The 12,741-nt window shown below is 44.5% G+C and overlaps 1 protein-coding gene across 1 annotated transcript in view; it reads right to left on the bottom strand.

Moving 5' to 3' along the window:
- Positions 1-459: 459 nt before the first annotated feature.
- Positions 460-12,741, bottom strand: part of INKA2 (inka box actin regulator 2) — a 31,857-nt gene continuing 19,575 nt past the window's right edge. The window contains exon 2 of the mRNA XM_085599653.1: positions 460-1,686. Within this exon, the coding sequence (XP_085455779.1) occupies positions 643-1,680 (1,038 nt within the window). The 5' untranslated portion in view covers positions 1,681-1,686 and the 3' untranslated portion in view covers positions 460-642. The remainder of the gene's footprint in view (positions 1,687-12,741) is intronic.

The following is a 12,741-nucleotide window of genomic DNA, read 5'->3' as shown; positions in this document are numbered from 1 at the left end:
TTGACAGCAATGCTCTGTATTTTCATCTTTTCCTGAACAAAAATGATAATATATTTTTATTTAAAGAAGCTAGAAATAATTTTGTTCTTGTTTTGTGAGATCAAGATAATTTGTACTGATCACTTCACTCTGATCGATGCCTGGTGACGCATTACCCCTGTTTCGAAGGCCTGGTCAGGATGGAAACATCACCCTGTTTTTGCCAGTTATATTAGACCATCTTCACCCAGCATTTTATAACATGAATGTCATGGTGTCACTGCCATTAGATAGGAGCAAAGAGAATGAGGACAGAAATCATATATCCGACATGAACATGGTGGCTTTTTTTGACAATGACAGTTTTAATAAACAAAAGGGCAGTATTGTGTGGTTGAGGGTTCCTAGTTATCCTATTCCCATTTTATGTCTTCATTCTGGATGCTTTATAGTGCTTGTAACCATAACAAGTTCCGCTCACTGAGGACATTTTAGCACAGTACATGAAGGTACAGTCCATGTATGCAGGGCGTGACATCACATGCCAGCACCCAGCATTCAAGAGGGTAATAGAGCAAAGGTTGACGGGAGCAGTTGCTGCTAACCAGAGCATTGCAACTTTCTTCTGAAAGATGAGCAGATAATTGAACAATAAATACAGATTTATACCCAAACGACAGTGTTGAAGTCAAACCCGTTTCGTGCATGGTCTGTAGGAGGATTTACTCTCTTGGTGCAAACCCTGGCCTTTTCCTTGCTATACTCCTTGTTTATGCGTTTTTCTGCTATGCTGCAAGCGTTGCGCATATTATGAAATGAAAAATAAAATGTCCCTTTTTGCTTACTGATCTTTTTCGAGCGCTTGGGAATGTCAGTTCCTTTGTCGCTGGCTGGAAGCCAGCCTGGTTTCTCCTTCAGCAGTTTCAACTTGTCCGGCCTCACACTCCGCAAGAACTTTTTAAAGATGTTTGCTGTCAAGGAGAACTTCCTGCAGACCTCTTGGGATCTGCTGATAGGCAACGAGGGGTCTGCCATCTCTCCCTTTTTGTCTACTTCTGGTAGATCCAACCAGTTCTCCACCAGATCTGCAAAAATGTTGTCCCCCAGGACAAGTGGTTGGCGATTCCTACTCTGAGACATGAGGGAAGAAGTCCAGTCTTCTGTGTTGTCACAGACGCTGCCTTCTTGGGAACCTCGGTCATAGCCAGCAGGTACTTCGCGAGTGTGGAATGCGCCTGTGTGAGGTATGCTTTCATATTCAGAACTCACTGACTGACAGGTCCCAGGAGTCCAGCATTCCATGGCAGGCAGAGTGGATGACGTGGACACAGTCTCCGATGGATCCCTGTCACTATACGTAGTTCTGAAGGGCAGGAACATGTGTCTGTGGCCACTGCCCAGTGATGAGTCTGTGCTGAACACATTGGTGGAGCTTGAGGAGAAGTATGAGTGGCGCTCTTCTGAATACCTCTCAGCGATGGGTGCAGGCTCTTGCGGAGGTCTACACTCGCTCCTTCCACTCAGTGCCTTGTGGCTCTCCCAGCAGCACTGGCATTGGGCGCCACTTGAAGTCTGGTTCGAAGGACCCCCTGAAATCTCCATCCGCTCTAGCTCCATCTGGACCTGGAGGAGCTTCAGTTCCTGCAGGGCCCCCATCATGCAGTTCATCTGCTCATGCAGCCCGTCTCCTACTTCCTTCATGGACACCTGCATCAGACAAACACAACAACACCAAGTCAGAAACGACATAACACAACAGGATCCCACCACCTTGAAAAGATAGTAACTGTTTCTAGAATAACCATGCCTTTACAGTAAATAATACAAGACATAATTTGCACTTTTATTACATACTTATGACAATGCATAGCCTGTTCAAACACACATAACAAACCAATGAATTAGTTAGCTATTTGGGGGGTATTGGCTATTATGCCTCCTCTCTGTGTAGCTGGAAGTTCACAAGTTACTACTTTCACACGGAAATTACCAAGAAATGGGGAATACCATGCACAAATGGTGAATGTGACCCATTTTAACCCATAGCAACTCCATTTTGACACTGTGTTACCCATAGACATTCCCAAAGACATTACATAGATGGAACTGCACATGCAAATCCCATGTCCACGCACAATTTACACATATTTCCTGATTTCAAATCCTGTACAAACACTGTTTGCACCATATTTGAAATTTATCACAGCGTTAATGAGGCCGACAGCTAGGAAATTGTACGATCAGGTATTTCAAGGGATACCGAACAGTCAAATATGATTACAAGTTAGATATAAAGAAGTTACTTTTATTGGAAGTACATACTGCATGACTGCATACATTGACATGGTTTTCACTCTCTGTATCTCTTTTTAGCCCTCAGTGACAGCCAGTCAAGCAAGCCACCAGAGCATGGCAGCTTGCCATCCCTCCTGGACGTGGGCACAGTAGAATTTACAACCTGAGAAGCCTTTTGCACACCATAGTTACTTTTTTCGTTCACTGGCAATATATGTGCAGAGTTTCTATGTGAATTTCTTGAAAAAATGAAGTCAATCATTTTTCCCCAAAAGCATTCTTGAGAAAATGCGTGACAGGGACTTCCACCCAGATTTTACTTTATTCCTTTTAACTATGTATGTTACGCCATCTTTTCCCGGTGCTTAATATTTGAATGGAAATATAAGGGTTTCCCATTTTACTCCCAGGAGCCACTGGTTTTTTTCGTTTACTGTTTTTTCGTTTACTGTTTTCCTCTGCCTTCCCCCAAAGCCAAGGTCAGGAGGAAAAAAAACATTTTGCACTGTCTTATGTTATTTACCATTTAGGGGGGAGAACAGACTATTCAGAAATTCAATTTTCTTGGCAACAATTATGTTTTACACGTTTTTACTTAGCATAAATTAACCCATGTGCTCTATCTCACCAATTATATTCTACCATTAACATTATAGTAGAACACATTCTCATCAAAATAGATATATGTGTGTGAGCTAAAACTGAAAATAAAGTTGCTCTTTTCTACTTCAGTATTTGGAAGGGTTACTTTACTCCACCGGTTAAAAGCAGAACCACTTCCAGAGTCACGATGTTTGGAAACTTCATGATGATAAAAGAAACAATACCTTCATTCACTGCATAGATATGGTCACTGCATGGATTTATAAAAGGAGTTATGGAAAACAAACCAGCTTTGAAGCAAAGCCACCCGTATTTTTATTTGGCCAGATGTAAGCAAAAAACTGGCAAATTCTATATTATGGCTTTTTGTGTATGAAATTAACTCATTTTGAAAGAAAGCCAAAATGCAAAATAATGTCATAACATAAACTGTATTTGTAAAGCTGAGAGGACCAAGCAGGATTCGAACCTGTGACCCTGAGGTCAAACACGTGCCCCTACAGTGAACTATTGGTCCACTAAGCCACCAGACCCGTCTCATTAAACTTGCTAATTGAAATGAAAGCTGGCACTAAATGTTGGGGCAGCATGCAGTTCGAAATGTGATTGAAGACGGGCTAAAGATTAAATAGATATCTGGGGAAATTTTCCAGTCACACAATCAATCGATCAATAAAGCACAGCTAATCACCTGATAGGGTTTCCAGGAGGTATGTTTGAACGAATACTTTCATTAGCATAACTGAAACAGCGTTCGCCTTCTGACCTTTAATAGTAGGGACTGGAGAGGAGGCCTCGAGCGCATGTCTGTGAAGAAGCGCAGGCCCCTACAGTGCCTTTCACTCCGCATGATTGTAACCATCAGCGCGCGCTGCCTGCTCAGACAGTCACATTCCAGGCGGATGACTCACCCCATAGCTCCTTCTGCATATGGCCTTCATGAAACAACCGCATAGCACTGCGGCCAGCTGCTGGGGCAAGGTGCGTGCGAAGGAAAGCTTCTGATGTGACGCCAGCCTTCGCTGATCTGTTCCTAATTGTGTATCTGCTGCAGCTTTCCGAACCACAAACGTCACCTTTGATGGCCTGACTGCAATGTATGTACGTACCTAGGTCATCCTAGTGACCGCCTTTGTTTGTCCCGACCAACATCAAGAGAGGAAACAGTGTGGTGTTGTCTTCCTTGCCAGTCCACCCTGCTTTCCATTGTGGTTAATAATCTCATGATTTGTCTCCCATGGTTGGGACTTAAAGCAAAGGTCCTAGAAAACATATTATTGGCAATTTATTGGGGCAGATACATTAGAAATGCTGTTCCTTGGTCGAGCACTTGGCCATTTCCTTTGGGAAAACTTCCTTGCTTCGATCCTAAAACGGACAAAACGGAACTATGTTTTACGCAGCCCCTTAAGGCCTGACAAGCAGAGCTTTCTAATTGTTGTGATGTTAAAGAGTACATATTACACACCTCTCATTCAACTCACATACTTACTAAGTACTCATTAACAGTACAATAGTGACAAGGGCCCATATAGCACATGTAATTTACAAGCCACACTGCTATGGCAAGTCACCAAAAAAGGATATGGGAACAAGAGTATTTCCATAACGGGTTGTGCTAGAAATTGGAGTATGGCACCAAGACGAAAAATAGGAGTATGGGACAGAAGCATCATGAGGAAGTGACATCCATCATTACCCTCAACATCAACTTAGATAGCCCTCTGATATGTTATGAGAATGCTGATGATGAAGATAATGAGATCCTTTATAAATCACACTATACGCTAACCTTTCCAGGCACTTATTGTCTGCAACAGTGATGGGGCGCAACTAGTTGAACAATGCAGATTTAGCAAGGTTCTTAACTTGGTTATGACGATTTCATATTTATCTCTCCCGAGAGTTTTCCAGCAGTGAACAGGAACTGGTAAAATGATTACCTCCTCTACTACCTAACCAGAAATACAACTGCCTCAGCATAACAGTCTCAGAAGATCTTAAAGATTTAGTATTTAAGGAGAACAAGATCATGTCCTTCAGGTGCTCCCTGTAGCACCTTGGTTGCACTCTGCTGATTATAAACAAAGAAATGTCAAAGTTCCTTCATCCAGCAGTCCGATGGGCACAAGGGCATTATCGAGACAAAGTGAAGGCCTACTGTATCATTTAGGACACATAAATACTTTACTGACTTCCCTATTCCAAACACATTACACAAGACCTGAAAGTCCTCCAAAGGCTACATATTAACCAATAAATATTATTTCACACAGAAAGCAACGCATGGTTCTAATCTCCATAAGTCAATCACACAAGGCAACGATTTTTAATACAACCTTTGATCAAAGTACGGCTCTAGTCTTGTTATACTGAGAACTTTGGAGATGTTTCAATGCTGGCAAACCCCCTTAGCAAAGTCCAGTCATCTGCACAACTGACCCCCTTAGCAAAGTCCAGTCACCCGCTTAACTGTCACAATCCTTCTGCAGTTCTATAGGAAAATGAAAAGTGACCTCTTCCTCCAGGCCTGCAATGTACAATGAAAAGTTATGCATTATTATATTGTTAAGTGCCCCCTGTATATTATGGGTGTACCACACCTATTCACTGCCAAGGAACTGCAGAGTAAAATGGAGTCCTTTCAAAAGTTATCACTGATCATGTGCTCTTCATGCCAGACATCGGGACACATTACCCACTGGCTACATTGTGTCCACGCAAGGTCGAGGCCCACCTGTATTTTCTATTAGACAATTAATTTATGTCGCCAAAGGCAGCATCTTATATTCCTTACTGTACATGGACTATGGGAAATATTTTATTGCCCATTATGAACTGTTTGAAAAGAGGCCGCAGACCAATTGTAAATTGAGACCTCAGAACCTGCAACTGTAACTGTTCTCCCTGCTGCTCTGTTTAATTAAACAAACTGTTCCTGATTTGCCAAATGACACTTGTCTTGTTTTTTCAAGGTATTTCATGTTTAAGCAACAGTTTTTTTATTTCTGTATTAAAATGATATTGTGGGTGCAGCTAAAATCATGAGTATGTACTAAAACAACTGAATAATACAATAATAAAAAGTTTTTCAAGAAAATCAATTTCTCCCTCATCATTAGACAAATCTTTTTACTGCTTATTTAGCTATTACTTTAGAATGAAGGTGGGTCATCTACTTCTTAGCACTATGTTTGATCAACAGTTTCATAAGAGGATAAGAGGATAAGACATTGCTCAGCTTAACAAGCAGAATATTTTGCTGGTTCCTTGCACTCTTCAGGTTAGATGAAAAGGATGAAGTGTTCAAGAGATGGAGGGAAGGATGACAAGATGTCTATCAATGTTGATGAAGGAACAGCTAGTGTTGGTCAGTTCTTAGATTTAATGATCAAACCAAGTTGAATAATAACTTAAACTTCACAGATGCAAAGAGGAGATAGTGGGCAGACTTGAAATTTTATATCTATGCATAAATACACCGGTAAAAAGATAGTGAAACAACAATGAAGAAACATAAATAACAAATGTAAAGTAACAAAAATACAATGAAAATAAATTTGGATAAGTCTAAATCAATTTCTCTCAAATTAATTTGACACTTTCTTTACACAGTGTTTTCCCTAATGGGCTGGGGTGGGAGAAGCGGGTAAATTTACACCTGCATTGCCAAACCCTGTAGGTTAGAAATGTTTGTGTCGTTCATATCTGGAGTGCACACGCTGCAAGAATGTTAATCCTACTTTACTAAAACACAGACAAATGCATTTGAAAAAGGGTGCTACAGAAAAAAGAACTGTTTTCTTTTCTGCAGCATCATTTGTTTTGTATATTTTGGTCAGTGTTGTAAAGTGAAACAACGATGTGATTAAGCATTTACTAAAGACATTAATTCCCCTCTTATAGATCATGTTTTCTCTGTTATGTTGACCGAAGTTCGGACTCCATTTTGTATTGTCATGCTTCCACGTGTTCCCCACGAGAAGAGTCCAACCTCTGTGTTAGTTGCTCTTGTAATCTGCCTAGTAACAGTCTATAAATAGCTCCTTTGTCCATCTTGCACATGCCCAGACTTGACCACATCTGTTATCAGTTAGCCTTGCTTGACCATGTTTTCGCGGGCTCAAGGAGTGAGTTAGATCCGCCCACATATTGATTTAGTATCGAAACTGACCATATATGGTAATGTTCTTCAGCCTCATGTTGTATCCACCCACTTATGAGCCCCTCTGTTGTGTATAAAAGGGGACTGTGTACGCAAGTTCTTTGTGCTACTCTATGCAATACTGAAGAGTGTTGTGTGGATTGTAGGACCACCTTTAAGGGTTAATAAATGCTGTCTTTGTACTTTGCAGTTTCCGTGCCAACTTCCTTATAGATTCCATTACAGGAGAGCGAACCCTTGTGTCCTGCGGGCCTAGCTGGGGCCTGTATTCATCAATTGGCGCCCGTCACGTGGGGCTCATCGGCGACTCGGATGCCCGAAGGACTGGTCGCGACGAAGGTGAGGAATTTGACCGGGGACGTGATCACTGCCCGCGGCGTCTTAGCCCTGGCATCCCGAGGTTTTTCTTCCTTCCCTTCCGAGCTGACCGTCTGGGTGGCGCCGGTCCTCGACTGAGACCTCTTCTGTCGGTCTTGCCGTGAAAGCCGTTTGGGCGATTGTGGAGCTTGGCAGTTGGAATCTGGACTCTTGATTGGTAAGAACCGGTGTACGGTACTTGCTCCGAGTTTTTGAAGCCTGATCTGGCTATTTGAGTTTGATTTGTGATGACTAGTCATATTTTGAATTTGTCTTTGTGAATATATATGCGTTGCAACACATATAGGCAGGTAATGTGGAGAGATTTCTCCGGAGCTGTGTAACTTTGAACGGCGCAACGATTAAGTGCCATTTTTCTATAATATTGCATATTTTGCATTATTTCTGAGCATGCCTGCTTTCAGCGCACTCCGTAAGTTGTGCTGCTGTTTCGGAAACCGGTTGAACCTCGAGGAATCTGCTCCAGCTCCCCCAGAGGGGACTCCTAATAGGGATATGTATGTGAAGCATGGTCTTTCTTCCATAATGTACAGCACAGTATGGAGGAAATATACAAAAAAGGATCCTGAGTTACGATGGCCTTTGTATGGATCGTTTGATATACGTAAGATTGAGTATGTGGAACAGTGTATGTGTAAGCGGCGTGCTCGTCAGGATATGTTTGAGTGTGTGCGGTTGTGGGTAAAGGAGGTGCGTGAGCGAGAGAAGCGTGAGAAAGCGCTGTTTGATAAAGAACAACGGAAGAATGATCATGTGCGAGCACAGGAAGCGAAGCGTCGGGAGGACAGAGAGCAGACGGACAGGCAAGAGAAGGAGCGTAGGCTACAAGTTTCGGGTCAATACGCTGTTCGGCAGCCACTTTATCCTGTCCTTAATAATCTTGATGATGATTTTTATTTACTAGATCGCTCTCCGCCCCCTTATGTTGGCGCATCTGCTCCGAGGCCACAAGATTCTGTCCCGGGTACGGGTAAGGTAGATACGCGGTCCATGTTATCAGCCGAGCAAATGGCTCAGCTTCGGCAAATTTCCTTCCGTGCACTTAACGGCAAGATATCCATAGAGGAATTATTCCATACTTGGGGGCCGTGGCAGGAGAGAGATAAATTGTATTTTCTGGGTCATTTTGCGGAGGAAGTGATTGATGCTTTCCGGAAACGTTCTGGTGTTTTTGAGCCCGACGAAGTGTCATCGGATGCTAAAGCATTGCGTAATGGTGTTTTCTCTTTTTCTAAGGCTCCAGATATGGCTCGGCGGCTGTTCGCCTTGTGGGACGAGGTGCTGGTCTTTAAAGAGAAAGCGCGCCAGCGAGCAGGGGAGGAGAAGCAATCGGAATCGTGTACAACAGAGGGCCACTCATCCACCTCTCAATCAGATAAGAGCGATCTAGTGCATGTTAAACCAATGCGAGAGGCGGCGCCTTTGTATGTTCCTCCTAAAGGAGCGGGGACTAGCTCGGACATTACCTCCGCCGATGCTAAGGGATATTTTGTGTATAATTGGGTTTACACTCCATGGCATAGGGCTGATGTTATGGCATTGAAGAATGCGCTGCCCGACCCCCGCAAGAATCCAGCGGCCTTCTATGAAGAAGTCGAGGGGGCCTTGAATTCTTGCGTCATGACTTTAGCAGACATAGATTTGTTCTTTGGTCTTATTCTACCACCAGACATGTGGCGATCTGTGCGGAAGGTAGATGATGTTGCCACTTTTAAGGCTCGATGGTCTGAATTGGAAGATGAGGATAGGGAGAGGAAGCCCGCGCAGAAACCGCCCCAGAATATTTTAGATCTCCCTGCTGCTATTGTGACTAAGTTGAAGACAATTATCCCCCCTAAAAAGATTGACTGGAATATGTTAGCTGCATGTAAACAGAAAGTTGACGAGTCAGTTGCGGACTTTTTTACGCGCTTTGAGGAGACGTTTCATGATTTTAGTGGCCAGTCGCTTACTGACGATACGGGTCGCCACCTTTTTGCGGATAAATATGTGGCTAATCTGCTGCCGGCAGTTGCGGCCCGTCTAAAAGCGAGTGAAAGTTCTTGGTCCTCCGCTACACCGACGGCCCTCCTGACTATCGCCCAGTATTATGAGCGTCAGGAGCAAGAAGCAAAGGGCCAGGAGGAAAAGAAATCGAAAGATTTGAAAACAAAGGTGATGTTGGCACAAGTCTATGGCCCGCCCCGACGGGGTAGTAATAGAGGTAGGGGAGGATCTTATGGTCCTCCCTTGGGCCGATCTGATTTAAATAGGAACCAATGTGCGTATTGTAAGCAATCGGGTCATTGGGCTAGGGACTGCCCGGTGTTGCATGCATCGCGTCAGGGGCATACCTCTGGTGGCCCGCGAGGTAGAGGGAGTTTCTCGAACTTTCGAGGGAATTCTAACGAACAGGCTCGTTTTGACTCTGCTGGGCAGCACCGAGATAGATCAAATGTTTTCGATCGCCAGCATCAGTATCAAGCATCAGGAATTGACCGGTCGGGGTACCATGACTCTCAGCATGCATAGGATTGCGTTGGATGGGGGTTAGAATCAGTTGAGGTGCCGGTCGATCAGAAGGGCCCTTATGTATCGGCTGAGGTTTTGGGCTCTACTGATCAGTTCCTAGTGGATACAGGAGCGACACGTAGTGCGCTATCTAAGCAATTGGTTCCGGGGGCTCCCCCATCCGGCTTAATGGTCACATCGGTAGGGTTCGATGGTACACTCTCCCGAAGCCCTCTTTCACAGCCCCTCATGTTTAAGGTTGATTCTTTTTCTGCACCCTGTCCGTTTCTGCTTGCCCCGTACACACCGGACAACATTATGGGTCTTGATATGTTAAAGCATTTTAGGGCTACGATCCGTTGCTCCCCTGCTGGTGTACGGGTAATACTGAATGACAACTACCCCCGATCAGAACGAATGTGTACGATGTCAGAGGATGCGCTGTTAGCTACCCTCCCTCGTGCTTTGTGGGCAACTTCGGATACTGATGTAGGACAAATGGTGATTCCATCGGTCCACATCAGCGTCCAGGAGGGGGCGGTGTTACCTCGCCTCCCACAGTACCGTATTTCCCAGGAGGGTGAGGAGGCTCTCATACAGATAGTGCAGGATTTGATAACGGTTGGGGTAGTCGAGGAAGTCCCCTACAACATTTGTAACAGTCCGATTCTTCCTATACTGAAAAAGGATACGGATGCCAGAGTTTATCGGTTCATAATTGATTTGAGAGAAGTGAACAAGATCGTGATACCTCAATACCCAGTGGTTTCCGATATCACGACGTTGCTTACCTTGGTCCCGCCTACGGCGACCATGTTCTCAGTGATTGATTTGAAGAATGCCTTCTTTTCCATTCCCATTCACCCTGATAGCCGATATCTTTTTGGGTTTACATTGAATAATAGATCTTATCGTTTCTGTAGGATTCCCCAGGGCTATACAGAAAGCCCTAGCATTTACAGTCAGGCTTTGAAACGACAATTGGATTCTTTTGCTCTGCTCGAGGGGGTCGCCCTCATTCAATATGTCGATGACATCTTGCTGGCGGCTGACACCCTGGAGTTGTGTGAAAAAAGTACGTTATCCTTACTTTCCTTTTTAGCGTCCCACAATCATAAGGTATCTAGGAAGAAATTGCAATTCTGTAGACCAAAGGTGACTTATTTGGGTCACCTTTTGTCTAAGGAGGGACGTGCACTCACACCGGATCGTATCCAAGTAATTTTGGATACACCGAGACCATCCACACAGAAGGATGTGCGTGCATTTTTGGGCCTCGTTTCTTTTTGCAGACAGTGGATATTGGGGTTTTCGCACATAGCTAAGCCATTGTTAGCCCTTTTGACAAAGGACACGCCTATCCCAATCCCTTGGTCAGATGAGTGTGATACTGCTTTTCAGCAACTACGACAGGCCCTTTGTTCAGCACCAGTGTTAGGAACCCCTGATTATGCAAAACCCTTTTCGTTGTATGTGCATGAGAAAGATGGATGTGCATTGTCAGTTTTAGTGCAGATGCACGGCGATAAGCAGCGCCCATGTGCATATTTTTCGGCTGTACTTGATCCTGTTGCCCGAGCATTACCAGGGTGTTTTCGCTCGGTTGCGGCGACGGCTGTGTCAATACGCCAAAGTGAGGGAATTGTGTTATCTCATAAGTTGTTGGTATTAGTCCCCCATGCTGTCGATGCCCTACTCAATGAAACGAAGACGCAGCATTTGACCAGCGCCCGTTTAACAGGATATGAGTTGACGCTTTTGGCTCCTCATATTACGTTAAAAAGGTGCGTAACGTTAAACCCGGCAACATTGTTGCCATACCCCGAAACCCAGCCTGAGGCGCGGAAAGCGCATGATTGTATTCTCGTGACTGAGGAACAAACAAAGGGTCGTATTGATCTCCAGGATACGCCCTTTCCAGATGTAGATGGGGAACTGTGGGTGGATGGATCCTGTCTGAAGCTACCAGATGGTACGGCTTCAGCAGCATATGCAATTACCACATTACAAACGATAGTGGAGACAGCACGCATACCACAGAAATCAGCCCAAGCAGCGGAACTGATAGCATTAACACGAGCATGTGAGCTCAGTACAGGACTATGTGTGAATGTTTATACAGATAGCCGCTATGCCTTCGGAGTAGCGCATGACTTCGGCCTACTCTGGAAGGAGAGAGGGTTTTTAACGTCACATGGAGTACAGATAATGCATGGAGAGTTAGTTCACAATCTTTTAACCGCATTGACATACCCAAAGAAAATTGCTATCGTTAAGTGTAGCGCCCATAGGAAAGTAGTTGACAAAGTTGGAGAAGGGAATGCGTTGGCAGATCGAGTAGCACGGGAAACTGCGATGCAGCCCGGTACTACTGCCGTGTATGTAGTGAAGTCACAGGTGGAAAGATGGCATGATGCGAAGGAGGAAGTGCGAGAAATGCAAAGGACCGCTTCTGACAAAGAGCGGGAACAATGGGCTACTGAGGGAGAATTGGATGATGAGGGTTGCTGGAGAAATAAGCAGATGGATAGATGGAAATTACCTACGGCTTTTGTACAGCCTATGGTTCAGATGGCACATGGGCTAGCACATGTTGGAGCTTCCGCAATTGTGAAATTGCTTACCCAAGTCTGGGAGCATCCAGAGATTGCTAGCACAGCGAAGAGGGTGGTGCAGACCTGTATGATCTGCCTGAGGTACAACCCAGGAAAGGGTACTCGAACTCCAGCAGGAGGATTTGTGACACCCACTGCACCCTTTGAGGTTCTGCAGATGGATTACATCCAGCTTGAGCGCTGTAATAATCTGAAGTATGTTCTAGTAGTGGACTG

Source organism: Triturus cristatus, chromosome 1_1, assembly GCF_964204655.1.
Source record: "Triturus cristatus chromosome 1_1, aTriCri1.1, whole genome shotgun sequence".
Lineage (NCBI taxonomy): Eukaryota > Metazoa > Chordata > Amphibia > Caudata > Salamandridae > Triturus > Triturus cristatus.
Note: the sequence above shows the minus strand (reverse complement) of the source record. Positions and strands in the feature narration are given on the sequence as shown.